The 24,979-nt window shown below is 33.9% G+C and overlaps 1 protein-coding gene across 30 annotated transcripts in view; it reads right to left on the minus strand.

Annotated features, from left to right (window-relative positions):
* Nucleotides 1-24,979, minus strand: part of GULP1 (GULP PTB domain containing engulfment adaptor 1) — a 254,223-nt gene that overhangs the window by 54,450 nt on the left and 174,794 nt on the right. Inside the window, exon 5 of one of the 30 annotated variants that reach the window (XM_069469669.1) lies at nucleotides 18,776-18,892. The exons of the other annotated variants lie outside the window; for them this stretch is intronic. Within the exon in view, the coding sequence (XP_069325770.1) occupies nucleotides 18,776-18,781 (6 nt within the window). The 5' untranslated portion in view covers nucleotides 18,782-18,892. The remainder of the gene's footprint in view (nucleotides 1-18,775; nucleotides 18,893-24,979) is intronic. 30 annotated transcript variants of the gene reach the window in all.

The following is a 24,979-nucleotide window of genomic DNA, read 5'->3' on the forward strand; positions in this document are numbered from 1 at the left end:
ACAAAAATGAGTAAAATGGACTTGATTAAATTAAAAAGCTTCTGCACAGCTAAGGAAATAATCAAGAGAGCAAACAGACAACCTACAGAATGGGAGAAAATATTCGCAAGCTATATATCTTAAAAGGACTAATAACCAGAATCTACAAAGAACTCAAGCAAATCAGCAAGAAAAAAATCAAACAACCCCATTAAAAAGTGGGTGAAAGACATGAACAGAAGCTTCTCAAAAGAAGATAGACAAATGGCCAATAAACATGAAAAAATGCTCAATGTCACTAGTCCTCAGGGAAATGAAAATCAAAACCACAATAAGATATCACCTTACCCAGTTAGAATGGCTTTTATTAAAGCGTTCAAAAACAATAGATGCTGGCATGGATGCAGAGAGACAGGAACACTTATACAGTGTTGGTGGGACTGCAAATTAGTACAACCATTATGGAAAAACAGTATGGAAATTCCTCAAAGAACTACTAAAAGTAGTTCTACTAAAAGTAGAAATACCATTGGATCTAGCAATCCCACTCCTGGGTATTTACCCAGTGGAAAAGAAGTCATTTTATCAAATATGCACCTGCACTTGAATGTTTTTTGCAACACAATTCACAATTGCAAAGATGTGAAATCAATCCAGATGCCCATCAATTCATGAGTGGATTAACAAAATGTGATATACACACACACACACACACACACACACTCCATGGAATACTACTAAGCCTTGAAGAAGAATGACTTAATGGCTTTTGGAACAATATGGATGAAACTGGAGACCATTATTCTAAGTGAAGTATCTAAAGAATGGAAAAACACACACCACATGTACTCACTATTAAACTGGAACTAATGAATGAGTACACATGTGCACAGAGGGATGTTTAACTCAATGGAAATCAATCTCCTTGGGAGACAGAAGAGGGGGGTGAGCAAAAACCTACCTAATGGGTACAGTGAACACTATCTGGGTGATAGGCATGCTTATAACTCTGACTCAAGCATTACAAAAGCGATCCTTGTAACTAAAAACATTTGTACCCCTGTAATACTTTGAAATAAAAAATAAAAATATGACTCAGGCAATTAAAAAATAAGAATATTAGATGATAAAGTTGACAAAAATCTAACAAGAAGTAATTATTGGATGCTTACTATTTTTCAGGTACCATTTTAAGAATGAAGAATATAGCAGAGGGGTAATATATCTTTTAATTAGCTAGATTTATTCATTCCACAAAGTATATATACTTCAAAACATCATGTTGTATAAGATAAACACATACAATGTTATCTGTCAATTAAAAAATTAAATTAAAATTTTTAAAAAAATACACTGAAAAAAAGAAGGGCAAATTCCCTGACCTTATAATACTTACATCCTAGTGAGGGAGCCAAACCATATGCAATATATTATAAATAAGTATATTATATAGTACCTTAGGAGTGCTCTGGAGAGACAGCAGGAATGAAGAGTAGAAGTGCAGTGTGTGACTATGTCTGCGTGTCTGCAATATGTGTCGTACCATCTAAACAGGATGGTCAAGGGAGATGCCACTGATAAGGTGAAATGTAAAACAACCAGAAAGGACATGATACATCTAGATATTTAGGGGGATGCAGGCCAGGCACAAGCAACAGAAAGTGCAAAAGCTACATATTTAAAAAGAAGATACAACGATTAGAGAATTGGTCTAGAACAGCGTTTTCCATAATTTGGTCCTTGGACTGGCAGCCTCAGCATTATCTGGGAAATGTTTACAAATAGAAATTCTACTCAAAAGAACCTCTAGGGGTGAGGTCCAACAATTAGTTTTAATATCTCTTCCAGGAAATTCTAATGCATGCCTAAATGTGAGAACCACTGTTGTAAAAAAGCCATATCAGACCAAATAGAGGTCTTAAAATAGACAGCAGGAAAAACTGAAGGAAGAAAATTATCACCTTTCCAGAATCAAAGGTATGAGTTTTCAGAATAAAGAACGCAAGTTTACACCACAGTTAGGAGTGAAAACACATATACAAGCATAAATAGGTTCATCATCAATATACCAAAGATTAAAAAAAATCATAAATGATCCTGGAGAAAAACAAACTAAAAATACACCAAAATCCAAGAATATAAATGACATCAGACTTCTTCATGTCAACAATAATGGAAGAAAAAGGATTTCAAATTTGGAGTGAAAAAAATGATTTTGAGTCAAGTTTCCAGGCTATAAGAAAAAAAATATTCATATTGACATGTGCAAGAGCTCAAAAACTTGCCCTGGCTTGCCCCAGTTCTCAGTAAAAAAAAGAGGGAGAAAAAAAACACACACAACACACACACACAAACCACAGAGGGAGTAGTGAACCCAGGAAACAGGAGAGAGTTGGCAGGAGGGTGTTGACAGACACTACAAATAAGGACAAATCAAAACACAGCAGTACAACAGGTTATCCAGGAACAGTACAAAATAACAAAAAAAAAAAAAAAAAAAAAAAAAGAGGAAAGTAAAATACAATTGCTTCAGTGAATAAGAGTTGGGAGAATAGCCAGGGAATGTTTTGTTTTTTTTTTTTTTTGTTATAAGTCTTGGGGAAATATCCGACTATTTAAAGTGGACGCAGACTACTTTGATAAAATAAAAAATTAAATTAAGCCCCCAAATTAGAGCATGTTAATTTTGCATATATTAGTTTATTCCTTATAACATATTTGAAAGTTTTAAGTCAAACACTTATAAGTGCTGGGTGTATAGTAGGGGAAAAACATTCCTGTTTTCATGCAGTTTACATTCTAGTGAGTATACAAATGTGTGTATGTGTTTATACCTATGTTTATGTTTATGTCTAGATCACAGATACATGTATTATATTTAAATGGCTTAAGTATAAATAACACAGATAGACTGGGCACAATGTGGGTAATATTCAAGAGTCATCAGGAACTTTTTCCCTAAAAAGGTGACATTTTAATAGAGATCTGAATGAAAGGAAGAAATGAAAAATTTCCTCAAGTATATTGAGGTTAAAAATGCCTCTGACATGTCAACTAAAGTTCTGACTCAGGGGGATGGGAGGTGAGGGGGATGGGGTATAACTACATGATGAGTGTAATGCGCACTGTCTGGGGATTGGACACGCTTGAAGTTCTGACTCAGGGGGATGGGTGGGACATGGGCAATATATATAACCTGAACTTTTGTACCCTCATGATGATAAGCTGAAATAAAAAAAAAAAAAGATGCAGATTCAACAACAGGGCATACAAAGCTGGAGCTTGAATAATTCTGGGGAGAACATATAGAATAGGGAGACGCTAGCACTGCTATCTTGGTAGAAGGCTGAGAGATTGAAAACAGTGCTAGAATCATGGGTCCTCAGGTAGCTGCCATGTTCTAGAGGGAGACAGAAGACAATAATGCCGCAAAGGGGAATAAGACTGGAGTTCAAGGAAATGGCATTAGGAATCAGGAATACTACCATTATTACTATTAATTAGGATCACCAGATCTAACCAATAAAATTACAGGATGCCGCTGCTAGTGGGAATGTAAAATGGTACAGCCACTCTGAAAAAATCGTTTAGTATTTTTTTTTAAAAAAACTAAACATGTACTTGCCATAGGATCCAGCTAATGCACCCTTGGGTATTTATTTCAGAGAAAGAAAACTAATGTTCACGGAAATATTAATATCTATGCACTAATGTTCATAGTAGTTTTCTTTGTAATAGCCACAAATTGAAAACAACCTATATGTCCTGCAATGGGTGAATGGTTAAACAAATGGTGATACATCTATACCACGGCAGATTACTCAGTTATAAAAATGAATGAAATATTAATACACACTATGCTTGGATAGATCTAAAGGGAATTATCCTGAATGAAAAAGCTAATATTAAAAAGTTTCTTTTCTATTAGTATTTACCTAAGAGAAAAATACAGAAATATTTCTTTTATAAAGAAAATGGGACATTGGTATATTTAACATTACTTAAAATTGAATAAAAATACTTGCTTTTATGTTTTGCAACTTTATGTCTTAGCTCCTCCATGTGGCAAAGCCAAAAAAATTAACAATGATGATAAAAGAGTATAACATATCAGACTATTTTGCTTTGTACAATTAGATACAGTGTGCTATTTTTCACATTGACAAAGAGCAGAAGAAAAAAAGTTATGTGTTTCTGTGGCAAGTAATATTTGTTCCTGCCATTTTCTTAAAATATTAAATATTTTATTGATTATTTTTCTCTATACAATAAGTTCTCACTTAATGGCACTGATAGGTTCTTGGAAACCATGACTTTAAGCAAAAGGATGGCAAAACTAATTTTACCATGGGCTAATTGATACAAAGAAGAGTTAAGTCCCTATAGTATATTTCTGGTCACAAAAACCTCTAAACAAAGACCCAAAACATTTTTAATATTTAACACACAAAAATGTGAGCTATATATACATTTAAAAATTAATAAAAACAAGTAAAATAATTATTTATCCAATTATTCTAGCTCAGGGTCGTAAGTGGCTGGAGCTTCTCCTGGCAACTCAGGGTACAAGGTGGGAACCAACCCTGGACAGAACACCATCCCATTTCAGGGTGCACTCACACACACACCCATATTCACTCACACTGAGACCATTTAGACATATCAGTGAACCCAACATGCACAGCTCTGGAATGTGGAAGCAAACCACAGTGCCCAGAGAAAACCCATGCAGACATGGGAGAACATGCAAACTTCACACAGACAGTAGCCCTGGCTGGAAATAGATTTTTTTTCTCCTCAATCTTATAATGGAACGACATTGAAAGAAACAATGTTGAATGAAGTAATGTTATTCAAAGACCTGCTGCAGCCTCAAATAGATAAAATTTATTTTGGTAAAATATTTTAAAGAAAGATCAGGCATTAGAGCTTACATAAGTACAAGTGTGTTTAATGCAATAGTGTACTTGTGCTTTGAAACTGCAAAAAAAAAACTCTGTTTATGAATAAACGTTTTAATTTTGATATTAAAATAAATTAAGAAAAATTTGAAAACTACAAAGATGTATCAATGAATATAAACATTACCTTTTATCTCATAGTCAAGAGGTAACTATGCTAAAATATTGTATGTTATCTTTTAAATTTATGTTGAAATAAAAGTGATCCAGCAATGACAGTATTAGGCAAACTTATGAAAACAAACAAAACCTCCTCAATTACTATATATGCTTTATTTCATTATTGGGCACTATTGTGTGGATGTATATACATATGTCTATAGTGTATATGTGTGTATCTATATATATTGAATTTGACTAGTTGTGCTATTGAAAGGGTTAATATTAAAACTTTAAATATAATTCCTAAGCAAAATAGATTAAAAAGATATAAACGGAGAAGTGGCCGAGTGCGGTGGCTCAAGCCTGTTATCCTAGCACTCTGGGAGGCGAGGTGGGCGGATTATTTGAGCTCAGGAGTTCGAGACCAGCCTGAGCAAGAGCGAGACCCTATCTCTATTAAAAATAGAAAGAAATTATATGGACAGCTAAAAATATATATAGAAAAAAATTAGCCGGGCATGGTGGCGCATGCCTGTAGTCCCAGCTACTCAGGAGGCTGAGACAGGAGGATCCCTTGAGCTCAGGAGTTTGAGGTTGCTGTGAGCTAGGCTGACGCCATGGCACTCACTCTAGCCCGGGCAACAGAGTGAGACTCTGTCTCAAAAAAAAAAAAAAAAAAAGATATAAACGGAGAAGCAACATTTAGTATATTAGAATATGAAAAGTAAGATGATGGTAGTTATTGATGTAGAAATGTTTTGTGTATTCTTAGTCTACATATATTTAAAGGTGTGACAACATGTATGTTTTCCTCAGATTTTACAAACTATTATATGTCTTTTTAAAATCTTGTATAAAGACTTTGATAAACACAGAACAAATTTCTGATACTATAGGTCTAATTTTATATTCCATAAAAATATTGCAACTCATGCATTTCTCTCCTCAAAGCATTTGAATACTTATTAAGGCAGAAGTACTCAAAACAGGTAATTTACAGGCTTCAGTCTGTTGAAATTAAAAGTATAAAAATGTCATCAAACTTGCTATCATATACAAAATATTTACCTTACAGACTTCTTAAATTAGAATGCTATTAAGAGATGTCATATTTGTCATACTTGGTTAATATTCCCCAAAATTCCCATAACTATTTTTCTATTAATTAAAATGATACAAAGACTTCCTTTTAAGCTAATTTCCATAAGTGATGACTGTATTCATTTCTTCCATTCTTTCATTGTATTTTATTATGCCCACCATAAGCATTTTACAAAAAATGTGTGAGAGTTTAAGAACTCCACCCTCACTTTCAAATATAAACTTAAAATGAATCTTTTTCACATGAAAGGCTGAATACTTTGTTTTATGACTTGCTTCTTTTCCAGTAGAGAGCAGTGTTGGACATCATATGGATCCATTTATAATAACTGCTTTGCTCGCTTCCTCCAATGTTTTAGAATCATTCTATGAATAACATAGGATTTTTAAAAAACAGAAAAATAACAATTAAAATACATAACTAAACAATTACTAAGTCTAACTGCTAAGAAATTTGACAGTATTTAACATATGAAGGAGAGAGAAAGAATTGTAATATACATTTTATGTATATCAAATTCAAAATATGCCAATTTTATGTAAATAGTATATTCTCTACATAATTACTTAAAAATATTAAGGAAAAGTAATTTCTACTTTTTACAACCTAAAAGTTTTATCTAACACCAAGATTAATAAATAATAACTACTGGTGGCATAATAAACAATGGATATTCTGATTATAGAAAAAATATGTAAATGGGTATGTATCTTTGTAACCAATGATGCAGAGCCTCAAATATGATGGGACTAATTTTCTTTGAGTGAACTTGACTCAATATGGTTAAGAAAAACCCAGTATATAAGCCTTTTAGCTACTCTACTGCACCCAGTAGATAAGCCACATAGGAGTAAGCCAATTTAATTTTATAGTCCTTATTTGGCTGACTTGCTATGTTCCACTGCCAAGCAATACAGAAAAAAGCCATTTTTAAAAAGCAGATCATAATAGTCAATTGCAAAGGAGGGTCAGAATCAATTGGATTTAAACCTATTAATCATCGAAACCATAATTCTGAAAAACATTAAAATCTATCCACCAAAAAAAAGGTTATAATTTAAACTTTAAATTAAATTCTCTAAAAGTTATCTTTTAAAAGGAGTACCAGAAAGTTTTTATAGAGAATAAAAATGTATGAGCTGGATATAAAAAAGTCTACAGGATTTTATATTTAAATAGTTTGATATTTTGGTTTTGCATTTTATTGTAATTATTCTTTATTAAAGTATATTTGTTCTTATTTTACATGGATAGAAGGTATATTATTTTAATAGTCCCTTGATTTTAAAATAATATTTCTATGCTTAAGTCCAAACAAATACACTTGCTATAAACAAGGAACTGTACTCTTTGCACAAGAGGGCTCCCAAACCTAGTTTGTAATGTAGTGACAATAAGAAGCAGCATGCTTTTGTCTTTTCTCTGGAGGTCCCAGCATAGTCAAACATCCTTCACATTTTAGGAGTGAGACAGGTAGAATGAACAGGGCATTCACTTGTATTGTTATAAATAGAAGTATTATCAAAACAAATAAGCATCAACTTGTACAGAAAAGCAAAAGCATAGGGTTTAGAACCAGACAGGCTTCACAATCCACTTTCTCATTAGAGAACCACATGACTATAAAAATACATGGGCTGTGGATATATTCTCATTCTACCCGCATTGTTTTATAGATGTGAAAAGCGAGGATCAAGGAGGTGGACTGACTTCCTAAGGTCACAAAGTTTGTTAGTAGCAGAGCTAGATCTAGAAACCCAGCTCTCCTAAATTCTTAGACACATACTCTTCACTTTTGCTACCTTGAATAAAACAGAAATAGAATGAAAAATAATATAGTACACTGGACATAAGACTATTAGTGGGAATTATATTAATCACGTTTGCCACATCCACTTGGCTAATTAAGATTTATGTTATATAATCTTTCTATTGTGAGCTATGCTTAAAAATCTAAGGGAGTCAAAAGGGTAGCCATTGGCTCTACAGTCAGATAACATGAATTTCCAAATACTGATTCCACCATTTATTTATTGTACCTTTCATAGCCTCAATTCCCTCATTCATAAAATGAGGGTAAACTCAATGTTGTGAGAATTAAATGAGAAAGTGCAACCAGCAAGTGGAACAGAGTGAATCTTCAGTGATTTTATGCTCAAAAAATAAAATGAAATAATAAAAGAGCCACAACAAGCAATTAATTAAAAAGAGCCAGCCTGCTCACAATAAACTGCAAAGTGAACAAGACAAAAAGACCCTACTTGAAGCCACTAGGATTTGCGTTTTGGTTCCTGAGGCAGCAAAAATCCTTATCAATACATGCACAAATGTGTTTTTTCTCAAAATTGTACTGTCTACTTTAAAACATTTATTCTTCTGAATACTCATTGTAATTTAATGTATTTTCAATTCTCATTGAAATTTAATCATATCTATATATAACATAAGACGAATATTTTTAGGATATCTATACATATGTCTATTTGAAGATGTCTTTGCAATAAATGTGCATTGTATTTTTGGGGAGACTGAGCATATTTCTTACTAAATATATTTTAGTTGCTTTATAGTTTTTGGTAAATAAGATTATTTTTTAATTCTATTTATAACAAGTTATTGCTATTTAAGAAATATTTACCCTCTATCTAGTCAGCTTACCAAATTCTCTTAAGCCTAGTAATTTTATTTTTTTAAGTATGCTGGAATTTAATTATCAATAAAGGGAAACACATTTCCTTTTCCTCTCCAATATCATTACTAATTATTTAATTTTCCTTGCTTACTAATCAATGTTAAATAACATTGATAATAAGTATGATTCTTAGTTTTCATGGAACTTATTTAAGCTTTGGACAATACAATACATTGTTCATTGTTCTACTTCAGGTTTAAAGTTGCCCAAAATAATCTTCTCAAATCTGCTTGTGTTCCTAAACTCCAAATATATTTATTTGGAGATGCCTCTAATATTTCAAGTACCCTCTCAGCCTTCCTGTGATAAATTTATTTATTTTTCTCCCTTTTGGAAAGAATATTCCTTAAGTGCTCTAGCACCCCTCCTATTTCCGGGGAAAGCATTCCTAGGACTTCTTCTCTGGGACATTGGATTATCATTATCATTACAATTATCATCATTAGTATGATTTCTATGTCCTAATCCATTTCAAATTATTCATTTTGCGTAGTCTCTTCCAGACACAAAAGATACAGGAGGATATAGGAGTGAACAAAACAGACCCAAATCCCTGACCTACTAATGCTGCTGTAGGCTATACCCTCATCTTCAAAGACCAGAGAAGTGCCTGATTTTTCTCACAGGTTCTTTCACTCCACTCTAGCTAGAACCTCATTATTTGAGGACAATCCAAATAGACTGCAACAAAAAAGTTTCCAAATATACAATAATTGCCACAGCAGAGTTTTCTGGCTGTACGTGATCATTGCTTGTTTTAAAGTCTTAACCATTTTGGAGAAGACTTCATCCTAAGCTGCAAGCAGAACTTTTCTTTCACACTTGAATATCACAGAAAATGAATGATCATATTAAGGGACTTTACTACTCAAACTGCTGTCCTCATTCCTTTACAAAGGGAGGAAAATCTTTTCAAACCTTGACAGTTCTTTTGAGTGAAAAAATGAATGTGGGTTAACAATACTCCTGAAATGAAGACCTTGATTTCTTTTAATAGACTTTCTATCAATGATTAATATGACCTGATTACCTCTGCAAAGCATCACTGTACACAGAACTCTCATTAGTGTGCTCTGAAGAAGAAAACAAAGACTGGATCCTGCTCCTGGGCTTTACCTTCCAGGTTTAGATTCAAGCCCATGCAAGGAAAGATAAAAGAAACAATAAACAAAGACCCCCAGAGCTGGAACAATGGAGGCTACTTAATGTCAGTAGCCTCCCATAGAGTCGCTAGTGAGAGAAGGCTCTGTATCAGAGCAGATATTCTTTTATTCCACAGCTGTTTATTGAAGACATACTATGCATAAGGCACTGTTCCATGTACCTGGATACAATGATGAACAGAAAAGTCAAAGATCCCTTTGCATGTGGCTTGGTGGAAGATCCAGAGTGACAGTCACATAGACTCAAGGATTGAATTCTGGTTCGCCACTTGCTAGGTCTATGAATCTTAAAGCAGCAGCTTATTCTTTTGTAAAATGTATTAATAGATAAATATCCTTGTACTTATAAGTAGGCTGTGAGAAAAAAATGCATGGGTACAGTGTCTGCTGACACATAGTAGGTATTCTACAAACATTTGCTTCCAAAGACAAATGTTTCCAAATGATGTGCCCAGGTGTGGATTATTTGGTTTTAGATCCTAGAGTAAGACTAGAACAACAGAGTTTGTGGCTTTTATTCTTTTCAACAGCGTAAATTTTTTTCTTATTGTTATTTTATAGAGTCAACATAATTCTATTAATAGGGTTTAAGAGAATAAATACAACTCTGGGAAGCTGATAACTCTGGCTCATTAAGTGACAGGTGGGAAAACAAGCACGAAGCACCCAAATATGGCAGGGTCTTAGCGATTCCCACAGTGGGGTAGGAAAAAGGAGTGGATCACTCTGTTTTTACATAATCAGTTGGGTCCACCTCACTTTAATGAGTCTGCCTTGCAATCAGATGCAGAAATGAGGTGACAAAATGTTTTGTCTCATTAGCTAATAGTCTAATTCTCTCTTTTGTAAAAGTGAGCAGCTATTCTGCTTCCTTCTTGTTACTATTAGGTCAATTGTACATAGTCCTAAATTCAATTTGGTAATTTTGTTTATATTTTAAGTCCATGCTTTTTTCCTTTATAAAGACAATTTTATTTAGCTTCTTTTTTAACACTTTAAAACAATTATAACTAATTAATGCTACTTAGTAAAGTTATGTAATGCTTCACTATAATGCTTAATTGGTTTTGTTTGCATACTACTATCTGCTGATTTTATTTGATTTTCCTTGGCCTTTAAAAAAATCAGTGGTAGCATATTCCTGGACAACTTCTGAGAGTATTTTTCAGCTGCCCTTTGAAAGTTCTAATCCTGGTATTAACATGGACCTTTGTTTTTATTGGAATACTTCTAAAAATTGAATAACCTGATTAGTGACTATAATTCCAATTTATATTAAAATTTCCCTTTACATATACAGAACTATATTATAGTATATTACCTTTCTCAAAAAGAACTATACATATCTATTTTCTATGATATATTTAATTAATATATCAAATATTCAAGCTTGCTATTTTCAGATCACAGAACTGGTATTTGAGATGAACCTTAACTCTGTGCACTTCCACAATGGAACTATGAATTATGCACTTAATAGTTACATATGAATTAATATGTCTAAAATTTATTAACACGTCTAAAATTTAAATTAAACCACTTGTTCTTAACATAGTTTTAGGTTAAGCATTGTGTGGCTTGTCATTTCAGTTCCTTGCCTAGCAGGCTTAATTTAAAATACATACACTGACTAAATTCTGAGATTTATTTGATTTCATTTAAAGTGAAATGCTATTAAAATGAACAAATAAGTAAAGTATGGGCAAGGGCATAGCATTAGAATCATTATACTTATTTGCATCTCATTTCAGGGCTAACTTAATATAAATTTCAAAGTGACATATGTCCACAGAAGTTATAGATGCTGCTCATTACACGTAAGAAATAGGAAACAAATGATATTCTAATGCTCCAAAAATGTACACTTTTTAAGTGACTATTCAAGTTGAAAAATTGCACAAACCTAGGGAGCATCACTCCACAAGGCTAAATAAATTCCATGATGGAATTTAACAAGAGACTCTGAGAATTACTTGCATTTTATCATAACTAATTCTTTATCTGAAGGTAGATAGCATTTCATACAGCAGATAGTTTGGGGAAAGACATTTTTTTGAGTTCTTGATGACATCCCATTGGAGTTGGAGGGGGCTCAATTACTAGAAGCCCATCTGTTAAGCTTTGCCTATAGAAACCCTGCCAGCAGCCTGCAGGAAGGAATGCAAAGTGGGCTGATGGTCTGGCAAATGCCTAGGGCAAATGCTCAGAGAGGGCGAGTAACTTTCTCTCTCGGAACAACCTTGCTAGCTTCTCCACAGAAAGTACTTTTGGCTTGCTGTGCAAAATTATTCTAGGTTGTGATTGGTTCTATTCCACTTTGAATATTCAGTTTGTTATTAGGATAACAAATTTATCAATTTACCATATAATTATGTGTAAAATACAAATCCTCACGCAAACACTGAAGTCAAGAGGCTTTACTTTTGTAAGTTGCTATTGTCCTTAAAGATGTTTACTGAATGACAAGGTCAAATTTTATCCTGCATAGTGATATAGAGTTTAAGAGGAATCTATAGAATCAAGGAAATTAAGATTTAAATCTCAGCTCTGCTGTTACTAAATTGTTTTGGTGCATCTACTTTGCAAATCCAAGCCTGTTACTCTTATAAAAAGCAGTACTGATGTTTCTGAGTGATACTTCTGAGGATTGTTTAAGATAATGGTACAATACAGCTTAGCTTAGCACAGTGTTTACTATTTAATAAATTAGTATTTAACAGATTTGTCTCACTTATTAAGCTGGGAGAACTAAAACTATTTTATAAATAAAAGCCAAACAGTCTCCCTAAAATTAAATTGTTCCATACTACATAATCCAGGTAGATTATAGAAAACAACTATAATCAATTCATTTCTGGCTTTTATCCATTGATATAGAATTATACAAATGCAAGTGAGAAGGAAAGGATAATTTTCATACTAGTTCTCCCAATGTTTTTAATATCTCATTATATTAATAACTCCAGGAATTCAATTAGTAGGAATCTGAAATTTAAAAGGGACTATAAAACATATACATATATTAGCAAATATACTCATGACATTGTAGTTAAAATAAAAAGACAAAAGGAAAGGAATGGATGAATGGAATACTATTTGTCAAATGTTAAAAATCAAAATTTGCAGGAAAGATCACATTAAAACTTTATTAGATGCTAATTTTATTACATATGGTTATTTTTCCAGAAATCTGTTTTCTAAATTTAATAAAGTAAATAATTTGATAGGTTACTAAAATTATATCTCTGTTAAATTGGGTAGTGTAAATGCACTATCTACATATATGGTGATCTCATTAATAAGATCATGCACTTGGTTAACCATATGGTACAAAGGGGTTAACCTGAGATAAGCACACTGGTTCAATGACTATAAATTGGTTAAAGTCTGAAGTTTGTCTTGCTAAATGATCCAGTTTATCAAACTGAAGGTATAGCATTCAAGAAACATATATACATTATTCCAATGATTCTAATTTATATTTCTCTAGTTCAACAGAAATATATTATAGATAGATTGTGTGGCAAATATTTAACCTCTTGGTTATGATTTTACACATGAATAGGACTGTGCACTGATAATTCCACTGCTAGCATAGAAGAGCACATCTTCACCCAATGAGTGAACCAGATGTCAGCCATATCTAAGGTAAGCCAAACCTTGGCATGCTTTGTGTATTTGTTTGAGAATATTTATTGACAGGGAAATCACTACCTCACCAGAGCATATGATCCTATATTCCTACAGGACATTACAGATTATAATGTTTCTGTATATTATAACGTGCATATTATATTCTATATGTTACAGTATGCTTCCTACTATGGTGTTATTTTGGAAAGAATGACTATGATCCAAGAGTTAAGATATTAAAAGAATGAAGGAATAACTGAGGAATGTAGATGACTTCAAGGAGGAGAGGAAGGGTGGCACAGTTTGATAACATGAGATTCAAAGCTGGGGATTTTAGGGAGAAAAAAGGTTCAATTCACCTGCCATGCCAGGTGCTACCAGAAAAATTGTGGGGAGAAAACACTTACCACTTGAGAGGGAACAGGGGATTTAGTGTCCTCAGAAGAGAAATGGTTTTCATGTGGAGCAAGAAGCAGCAGCAAGGTTCAGAAGACAGGTTAAAAACAAAGAGGATTTTGCTGATGGTTGAACATGAATTCTCAGGGTTTCCTTCTTCAAGGAAAAATAACTATTTTTTAAAAAAATTACTGATTTCAAGAAAATCATCCCACTATATTCCAAAATGTATTTAAAATGGCTTGCACTGCGTCATACAATAAAGGAAGATAAAATAAATTAGAAAAATTGAGCAAGGAAAAAAAGCAAGAATGTACAGTAGAAGATTTGTAGTCAAAAGCTGTTTATCCTGTAAATTTGCTAGAGGTCAGTCATGAACTAGGTGATGACTTTATTTTGCAGCAGCATAAAGTAAGAAATACAATCAGTTAACTCTATGATTCACTGTTGACAAGGTGAAATAAAAATAAAAGCTGTTTCAAATATATGATGGAACTTTGATTTTCAACTGGATGAATATGTGATTTCACCGGCAGAAGTGTTTGATAGTTCATTAAATTTCAAATAGCCCACTAGACACTCATTTTATTTTTACAATAGCTACAAATATAAAAAACAGCTTCACAATTATTATTGACTTTACTTCAACCCATAATATCCTCAGCTATTTGTAAGGACTTTGGAGAAATAACTATCACTCTCGATCAAAATGGGATAGAACAGTAACTACCTTTGCCTTTATATTTGTTCTATATAGTTGTCTGTCTAAATACCTTTCTTTATAATTCGTATGTCAAAATTTAATTTATTTAGCCATGAAATAATTCTTGGGTATGAAATGCACATCAAGGCATTGTTGGGTGTATGTTCCATGTAGGCAACTCAAGCTTTGCTTTAAAAATGGTTCTCCTTAGTATAGTTCCTACCTCCAGTAGACTGCCAAGCTTTGAAAAGTCCCAATGAGTTTCTAGAGTCAAGTCTTCCAAATTGAAAATATACGAACATGACAGCTTATCAGATTTATTTTTCAGACAATACATTCTTTTTAGAAATTTCCTCTCTCTACATTATTAACGTTGGAAGTAAGAACTCATGACATTTCCTTCTACAGTAGAGAGTAGTGACAGCTGAATTATTTCTGCCACTTGGCTCTCCAAAGTATCAATATCATTGTAAGCATTACATTTGAGGTATTCTTTAGTACTGAATCAAGGGATGGTAATTATCAGGGGAAAATACATTGGACAGATTAAGATAAATATTTTAAAAAGAATAGTCAAGGCTTTATTTTAATAAGTATATCTTAACATAAAATTAAATCTGAAGAGTTAGGATACAGACTTACAGGTACAAACTTCTGAGAATTAATTTAAATGTATGTGTATTACTAAAGTTTTATATTATATTCTACTATCAAAATAAATATGATGATAACATTACTGATTCAGGGATTCCTATGACATTAGCAGGGGAATTGTGCTCTCAGACATTTGTAAGAAAGATTTGGTGAGTGGTATTACATACAAAGTCCATGGCAGTCATGTTCATGCCTAGTTATGTTTACAAGAAAAGGCGACTTCTATGGTTTGAATGTTTATAGCCTCTCCAAAATTCATGTTGAAACTTAATGCCCAGTGCACAATATTAAGAGGTGAGGTCTTATGGAGGTGATTCGGCCAGGAAAACTCCATTAGTGTGCCCTTTATGAATGCTACTTCAAGAAATTATGCTCTGCTAGCATTTTAAAATACTCAGAGATTAAATTAAATTATTACAAAATTGTATAAATAGTACAGAAACTATAAAGAAAGAGATAATTTCTCACATATAGCCATAGGCACCATACATTGTAGAAGCTGTTTTCAAATATATCTCATTTAAGGAAAAAGGAAGTATCAGGAAATGTTCCTTAAGTTTGTAGATTGAAAGGAGACAATTTTCATCTTTAGTAAAATAATTAATATCCATTTAGACATAAAGTAGAGATATTACCTTACAAGGAAAATAAATAATTTACTCTAGCACATTCTTATAGCACTAATAAAAAACATGCCATAGTTCTCTTTATTAAAACTGAGTCTAGGTTTAGGAATACATTCTGATAAATTAGACAATGAGTGTTCTAAAATGTACAGATAATCTTTTTTAAGAATTGCCTCCCAGCTATGAGGTAAATCATGACAAATTATTGCCTATGGGAAAATCTCCTTCCATGGCTATCAGATGCAGGTCTCTCTCCCTATTTCCCTTCTATTATAGGAATCCATCCTACCGGCATCGTTCTCTACTCAAAGAACTTCCCCAATTGCATCTTACCCTCCCAGGGCTTTCCTGTGTACTAGAATTATAATAGAGCATAAATATGTCATGTCTGTGAAATCAGTATAAATGAATAACAAATGCACTATCTGAACAAAATACAGTTTGTATGTTAAGGAATAAAAAAATGGAAGATGTGGCTCTGGAAATTCTGGCATACAAGAGAGAACACAAAGAGTGTTGAAAATTGGGAAAGTCAGACTGGGAGAGGCGGGGAAGATAGTTAGCCTGGTTGATATATTTTGGAAGAAGGCAGTGACAACAGGACACTTGGTCTTTTCTGCTCTGTTCTGGCCATTTTCAGAAAGGAATTGCTGGAAACCACTTATCAGAACAGCAGAAGAACATCTGGGATGAGACATCAGACATCCTTTGGCTGATAGAAGAGAACCCAGGGACTCCAGTTAGTTCTATATAGGGATTACATTTCAGGAAGCTCAAGAGTCATCAATCGCCTTATTCCCCTTGACAATTTTTCTCCCTGTTGTAAGACAGAGAAGCATCTTTAACAGGAGACATTCTCTACTTACATAAAAACAAAAGCTTAGAGTTTTCACACCTGGTGACATTCTAAAGTGATTAGAAACTCATGCTCCAAAATCAAGAATTCTTCACTTTTGTACTATGCTGATTACTAACTATGTAACCTCTGGAAAAGTATGTAATTTTTCTAAATCCCAATTTTCATATCTGGAAAATGGGGGACACAAGAGTAACTAATGTAGGTGAGTATATATAAGGTCATGATCATTGTATGATATAGTATCTACCTCATATAATATAGTATCTACCTCATAGGACTGCAAATGTGCCTGACAAGAATGCTAGTAGGATTACTATTAGTGCTAAAGTATCATTTATATTAGAGATGATGAGTCAGCACAGACCAATGGCTGTCTCTAACCCTCACCCAATTGGGTAGAACATAGTGGGTTAGAAGATATGAATTCAGAGAAAGGGAAATTGGGAAAGAAAGACAAGGGTCCCCCTGAGGGAGTGTAGAAGAGCAAACTGAGGAAGGGAGGGCACTACAGTATAATTTGGACTTCATCAAGGCTTATTAATTATAGATGGACATTTAAAAAATCTTTTTAAAAATTTTTTATTTTTAAATTTTTTATGGATTCCTAATACGTGTACACATTTATGAGGTATATGTGATATTTTGTTACATGCATAGCATTGTAATGATCAAGTCAGGGCATTTAGGGTACATCACCTCGAGTATTTATCATTTCTACGTGTTGGGAACATTTCAAGTCCTCTTGTCTACCTATTTTGAAATATACAATACATTGTTAACTATAGTCTGCTCTATACTTAACCCTACTCTGTCTGCTATTGAACAGTAGAACTTATTCCTTCTAACCGTATGTTTGTAGACGGTGTATGTCTATATATACAAACACATCTAAGAATAGCTTGAGAGAAGCATTTCTACTGCATTGAAAGTTACTTTTTATTTTAACATAGTCAATTTTACTATAAGCTGTTTGTCCCCCCAAAATTTATTTATCTAAGTATCACCAGTACAATGGATTATTCAGATCCTGCAATTTTTTTTTTTTTTATTCTCCTAGATCGTCACATTTGGATGATTTTGATGCCTGTTAACACTGCCACAGCAGGGGTGCGGGAGCAAAGAAAATTGAAACTAAAGCCACTCAATTTTGCTGCCTATTATTAAATATTAGCTTCCTATAAAACTTGGTAGGGAACAAGGTAGACACTATTGATTCACATAGGCTTTATCTGTATACTTTGTTTTATTATTTGCATCCACCAATGCAAAGGAAATAACCTTATATTTCCCAGTGCTTACCCAGTACACTGCAGTCAAAATGCAAGTTTCTAGGCTCATTCTAAACCTACCAAATTAGAATGAGTGGAAAGGAAATCTGCAATTTTTAACAAGCACACCAGTTTAAGAAACACTGATCCATCCTAAATAAACCCCTAAATAAATAATAAAGTAATTCTCATATTCAATGAGAATGTTGCTCTGTCACAAGGCACAGTGGTAGCTCTTAATCTGGCCAAGGGTAAATATGCCTTCATTGCTAAAATGTTTATCTGTATTAGGAGAGTGCAGAAAGGGAATGAATATATATATATATATATATATATTTAAATGGGGCAATAGGGTACCAAGTAGCAGCATTCCTACGGATTAAGAGCACACCATTTCCCAAAATAGCTTTCTCTTTTTTACATATTTCTATGCAGAATGTTGCTTTAATGTAAAATTCAAAATAAAATTGTATGTATAATAATAAAAATACTACCTCTATATTTATATGTTTAAAAATATGCAAAAATAGCTAGACTATATATATTCCTCTACTCTTACATTTCTGAAATTAGAGAAGGCAAAGTAGAGAAGAAAAACATTACATTTCAAATAGGTTAGAATCTAAAAGAACATTGCCTGCATGGAAGACCAGGTTTCACTTTTTACATGGTGGGATCTTAAACAAGTAGTTTATGCACTTGGAGATCATATTATTGTTTATGGAATATAATAATATTAGTTCTGACTACCTCACTGGAATGTAAAACATAAACTATATAAGTTAGTCATATCTGGCAGAGACATGGCACTTTGCAAACGTACAGAGGCCACTATTCCAAATGACATATGTAATTTTGTAGTTCACAGGAAATGGGTTTTTGATGCTTATGATGACTTTTTAGACATTTTACCATGAGGCAGGATGAGGTACAAGCGCAATATGGTATATTGATGGTCCTTGCTATTTAGTACTTGAAAGGAACTGGCTTTTTATTCAGGAAAAAAAAATCTAGTTTTGTGTTTTCTCAGGTTTCAAGAGAATTCTTATGTGAAAAATGCTTTGTCAACATGAAGATGACTAGATTTAAAAGCTGGTATCATTTGTTCTTTGCTCTGTAAGATACAGTAAATTCGGAGTTCTTATTTGTATATGCATTTGTACGTGTGTATATATATACACATGTGTCATGTATATATGTGCACACACACATATATAATTTTAACTTCAATAAATTCTAATTTCAGACATTGATTAAAATCCTTGCACAAAAAGAAACTGGAACAGAAAGAAGAGAATGTCTCATTTGACTCCACGTGGTAGAAAGAAGGCATAATGAACTTCCCACTGCAAACTCCCTTTCCACAGAAAGCCAAGATTTCACCTGATCTTGTGTAAATTCCTTTCTTAATTGAGAAAACATCCCTTTTCTTGCGGGTTTTGAAACTTGAAAACAGTAGTTTGTTCTAACGTAAGTTCATAGCATGAAACAGATTTTAAAATGTTTTTGGTTTATTTTCCAATTTTTTTTTTTTTTTTTTTGAGACAGAGTCTCACTCTGTTGCCCAGGCTAGAGTGAGTGCCGTGGCGTCAGCCTAGCTCACAGCAACCTCAAACTCCTGGGCTCAAGCAATCCTACTGCCTCAGCCTCCCGAGTAGCTGGGACTACAGACATGCGCCACCATGCCCGGCTAATTTTTTCTATATATATATTTAGCTGTCTATATAATTTCTTTCTATTTTTAGTAGAGATGAGGTCTCGCTCTTGCTCAGGCTGGTCTCGAACTCCTGAGCTCGAACGATCCGCCCACCTCGGCCTCCCAGAGTGCTAGGATTACAGGCGTGAGCCACCGCGCCCGGCCTATTTTCCAATTTATAACAGGTTTCTGACAGGAATTGTTAGAGCTCTTAAAGTTAGTCTTTTAGTTATTTAGTGTTTACAGAGTAATCAGTGAACTGCAAAATACTATGCTCTATATCCTGGGCTTTTAATTATTTCTTGGATATTTCCAACCTACATGTTCCGTAGAACCTAAAATTCAATGTCTAGAACTGAGAGATCTTTGACTCAGTACCTCATTATCCTCTATTTTAAGTTCAAGTCTATGACTACAGTTCTGTCACCCAGGAATGCAACTGAAGTCATATTCTGTTAATTCCTTATTTATTTTAGTTACATACACTCTACATTTCAGTCACACTGAACTCTTATGCTTTCTGGAATGTGACATGTTCTGATATGTCTCTGGGATGTTGAGCATGATGTTACCTCTAACTATAATGGCCACCTCACCTCAATCACTAAGATAATTTCTACTGGTTCTTTACCTCCATTAGGAAATCTTTCTCCATCCTTCCCATGGATGTTTCTCAGTGTAAGTCAAGTGCGTAGGATAGTGAGCCAGGCTACAGGCATATCTCTGGGCCGTGTGGAAGTCTGATACTAATCTTTGGCCAAGATAAGAACAAAGTTTTCTGAAACTAAAATTCCTTCCACATATGTTGTTGGTTCATAATCTGGAGATGACTCCTGTCTAACAAACAAAGGAAACTAGAAAGCTGTGCCTGGAAGTTTCTCAGGCTCCACATGTTTTTGTGTGTATTCTTTCTTTGGCCATAACATTTTCTTTGCCTTATTAAAGCCTTACATGAGATGCAAAGGGTCTTTCATGCCCTTTCAACTTTGTGTAATCCTTGTAGCTTGTCCTCTTCTACGAGGCTGTGAAGCAGGCATTTTATACACCTGGCACCTGGCACCTAGTACATGCTGAAGAAAAATAAAGTAAATAGTCATGTCCTCTGTTGATTAGTTATTCTGAATCACAAACTTTCCTCTTAAAACTAGATTAAAATACTGTTAATTTATATCCTAACAAAAGTCAAACAAAATCACTATAGATACAATTATATGTGTCATCTACTATAAGGTGATTCATGATGAAACAGAAAACAAAATAATTTAAATTTGTAATAGTCTATTAACTTTTTTTTAACTAAAACTATTTCCATTTTGTATTGGTGACCATTGAAAGAGATACTTCACCTACTTAGTCCATTAATGTTCTGTTTCAATCATTTATTATAATGTTATGTATGTTTGCATTCTTTGCAGTTTTTACTACACTGGAAAACATATAGAATTGTATTACTTATGAAATTTACTAAATAAATGGTAAAAATAATATTTATTTGTTAATTTATTATAAAAGTCCAAACTAAAGATGTGCAAGTATTGTTGAAACAATGCTCATAGGTTCTGTGCTCTGTATCTCATTTCTGCTATAAACTTTTTCTCCATCTTATTTGTTTTTCAAAAAAAGGGGCAGATAGCTCATTGATTATAACATCTAATTTACTTCTTTTTAAACCTGCTATTCTCACACTTACACACCAACATATAAAACCATCTGTAGAATTCTAAGTTCATTGCTTAAGCTATTTAGGATTTTTTCCTCACTCCACACAATTGAGAAAGAATTAAATTTTTTGACAGCTTTCTCCTAGCAATGCTTGAGAATATTCACTCTCACTCACTTTTTCCCCAGAAGTTCCTGCAGAATATATTTAATCTGAATATTTGCAAATAAAAAATAACTTTTTTTGTGGGTACAACTTGCTGCTTTGTTTTTACTCTGTCTTCTGGGCAAATGTCTGTGTGAGCAAGCCTGGAGTAAGACCATTCTAATGAGCAATAAAAACAGACATGTAACCAAGAAAGTCGTGTGGCAATCCTTGGAAATATGTGCAAATTCTGGGGGAGCTAGAGATCTAATTTTAATTATTTAGGATTATGATTAGGGATCAACCAAGAGCTGATCAAGCCCCTTCATTACTTACTTTGCTGCCCAGGGTACCATTTCTTATCTGAACCTGCAGAGTCTGGGGTAGGGTGATTTATGCTTCTCTGAATCTAAATCTCCTAGCAATTCATTAGCCATTGCTGCCATGCCTATCATCATTAGTGGGTAATTCCATCACAGATAAAATCTGCTTGAGAGACAGGGCAGGAAGATGGAGGATTGTGCAAGTCTATTCAACTTGGTTCTGTAATTTTGTAACGTTGAATCTTGGAATGGTCATGTTATTAAAGTATGCAAAGAATCAGGGATTAATCTCCTAATGAATGTGCTGTATTCTAAAAAATTCCATCTATAAGTTAGTTGTTTGAAACTGGAAGCTATTTTTCCATAGTAACAATGCTATATCAAATCTTTGTTAAACTAGGTAAACCTGAAAGAGAGAAAAGAAGAAAACTAGCATTTAGTGAGTACCAGCCATGTGCTAGACACTGTACAGATGTTCCCTTATTTAATGGTCCCAAAAGCTCTATAGAGAAGGTATAATTTGTATTTTACACATGTGAAAACAGAGTTAAATACTAGGCTTGCCATTAAGCTGTAGCATCTACTTTCAATTCATTTCTGAGATTCCAAATCCCATGCTCTTTTGATTGTAGCACACAGCCTTCTCAGATCCCAACAGTTGCTTCTGGTATGCTAATACAGCATAATAGCTCTTAAGCACTACATACATTTCTTTGAATAAGCAAGTTTGTCATTATATCTTAAAGAACATAGGATTAATATTCTACCCACTTCTGGGAAGTTTTCGCAGTACAGTGGAGGACTGGTTTCAAGGCATCAGAGCTATCTGCTGAGACAAATTAGAATGGAACTGGCAAAGTAGAGTAATGGGGTTGGGGATATGGGAAGGCACAGAAGAGGGTGTATGTAGTTATAGTGTCGGCACTGGGTGTACAACTGTGGTGCATGAACAGTCTGGTCTGGCTTGAGTTCCCTCTTTGCATTTCCTCAGATGGACCCAGCAATTGACTAAGTTTCCACAGTAATCACTGAAAGTAAGGTTATTAGTCATAGTCTTAGGGGCAGAGATATAAAGATGAACAAGATCTGGCCCTACCTTCCAAGATCCTTTGGTCTAGTGAAAGCGTACTTAGCTGACAAGTAAATGGACAATTTATAGCATACAGTTAGAAGAACTCTATACTATAGAGGTCCAAGAATAGGATGCTTAAGCACAGGATACCATAAAACCCCTTAAGTCAGAGATTTAGTTGAGGGAAACGTGATATTAGGTAAGTCTTCCAGGAGAAAAGAGGTAAGCAGAGCATTGAGCTTTAGCAGGAAAATATAGTGGAATTTGTATAATATTCAAGATAAATACAAAGCCCTTGAGCAGAGCAAGAGTGAGAAAGAGATTGTGGAAAAGAAGAAGGGAGCACACACTGGAAAAAAAGAACATATTAGAGAGACTAGGTTTGAGAAGTAAAGAGGACAAATCAAAAGACACATTAAGGAGTGAGGAATAGATTGAGAAAAATGTGAAATTACTTAAAGGTTTTTAGTTTGGAAGTAAAATGATTAGAGTTTCATTTAAAAATGCTCACTCCTATCTTGGAGCAGAGTAAGAACTGGGAAAAAAGATATATGCCAGATGTGTGGAGACTACTGCAAGGGTCTGTGTGTAAGGAAGATGGTGGCCTGCACCAGTCCATACCAAGTGCTGCATGCAAAATAAATACTGCCATAGAGAGTCAGCATTCATTCAGTTTTATAGCATTTTGACAAAGAAGGTATATCTTTTGAACTTATTACTGTAAGATTTTTGAAAAATATCAGTTTGCCAGGTGGGTGGTAATAGGCTATTTGAAGAAGTACACATATTCAAGAGATTTTCAGAGAAACCAAATGTCTTAATATTGAATTAGATGTGGATAGTGAGGGAGGGAAACACTGGCCAAAGCTGATACCTGTGGCAGAGTGTTTTTTATATTTGTATTTATAACTTCCTTTCTCCCTTCTTCCAGTAACTGGCTTGATTTTCCTTTAGGGACCTAGACTTTCTCCACAATCAGTCCATATAGTCTGGGAGTGCATCGTGTTACATTGGCTGTCAGTGAATTCATCCCTTGTCCACAGAGATTGGTTGGGAAGGGCACATTATCCATATCAAACCCACCAGGGCCAGCCAGATTCTATGCAGGAAAGTGAGCTTGAGTTATTGGAGACGTCAGTCTGAGAGTTGTAATAATGTATATTTGACACTGCCAGGGGCCAGCAGGCAGAGTCTGAGAACAGAGGCAACTCCATGGAAGCTGAAGAGCTAATCCTGATGACATCAAATAAGCCCTGAATCAAGCTAACTTGTGAAGTTTTCTTTTATGTCAATCAATGTATTCACTTTCTTGCATAAGTCAGATTGAATTAGCCTGCTGGCTAAGATGGAGAACACTGGAGGAGGATACATTGAAGAATGTCACAGCCTGATTTGGGACATGTCCTTATGTTATTTTAAGGTCTTTTAGAAGTTGCATATCTGCTGGACAGATGTTTGAGTCTAGAGTTTAGGGACGACATATACAGGAAAGTCATTAAGAGATGGATGGTGATTTAAGTCATGTGTGAATAAGATTGCCCAAGAAAAGTATAAGAAAGAAAAGAGAAATCAAAGGATAGAACCCAAAGCAATAATGATACTTAGGAGAAAACTTTAGGTCAAGCAAACAGCAAAAGCAACTGAAAAGTAGTCAAAAGAGAGGTAGGAAGAAAACAAGATGAATACGGTAAAATTCCTGTACAATAAAAAGGGAATTCATTTGCAGGTAAAAGAAAAAAAAAAGAGTACACTATATATCGGGGAAAAAATGAAATAGGACAGTCAACATCAAAACATATCTACTCTGTAATTAAAATTTAAGGATAAAGAATAAAGTCACAGGCAACCTGACAGAAAAAGTAAGACACCTTCGAGGGAGGAAATTGGAGTGGATTCAGATATATTTTTTACAAGAGAATGAAGACTCTGCAACAGTGACTAATATT

This window comes from Eulemur rufifrons, chromosome 1 (assembly GCF_041146395.1).
Source record: "Eulemur rufifrons isolate Redbay chromosome 1, OSU_ERuf_1, whole genome shotgun sequence".
Classification (NCBI taxonomy): domain Eukaryota; kingdom Metazoa; phylum Chordata; class Mammalia; order Primates; family Lemuridae; genus Eulemur; species Eulemur rufifrons.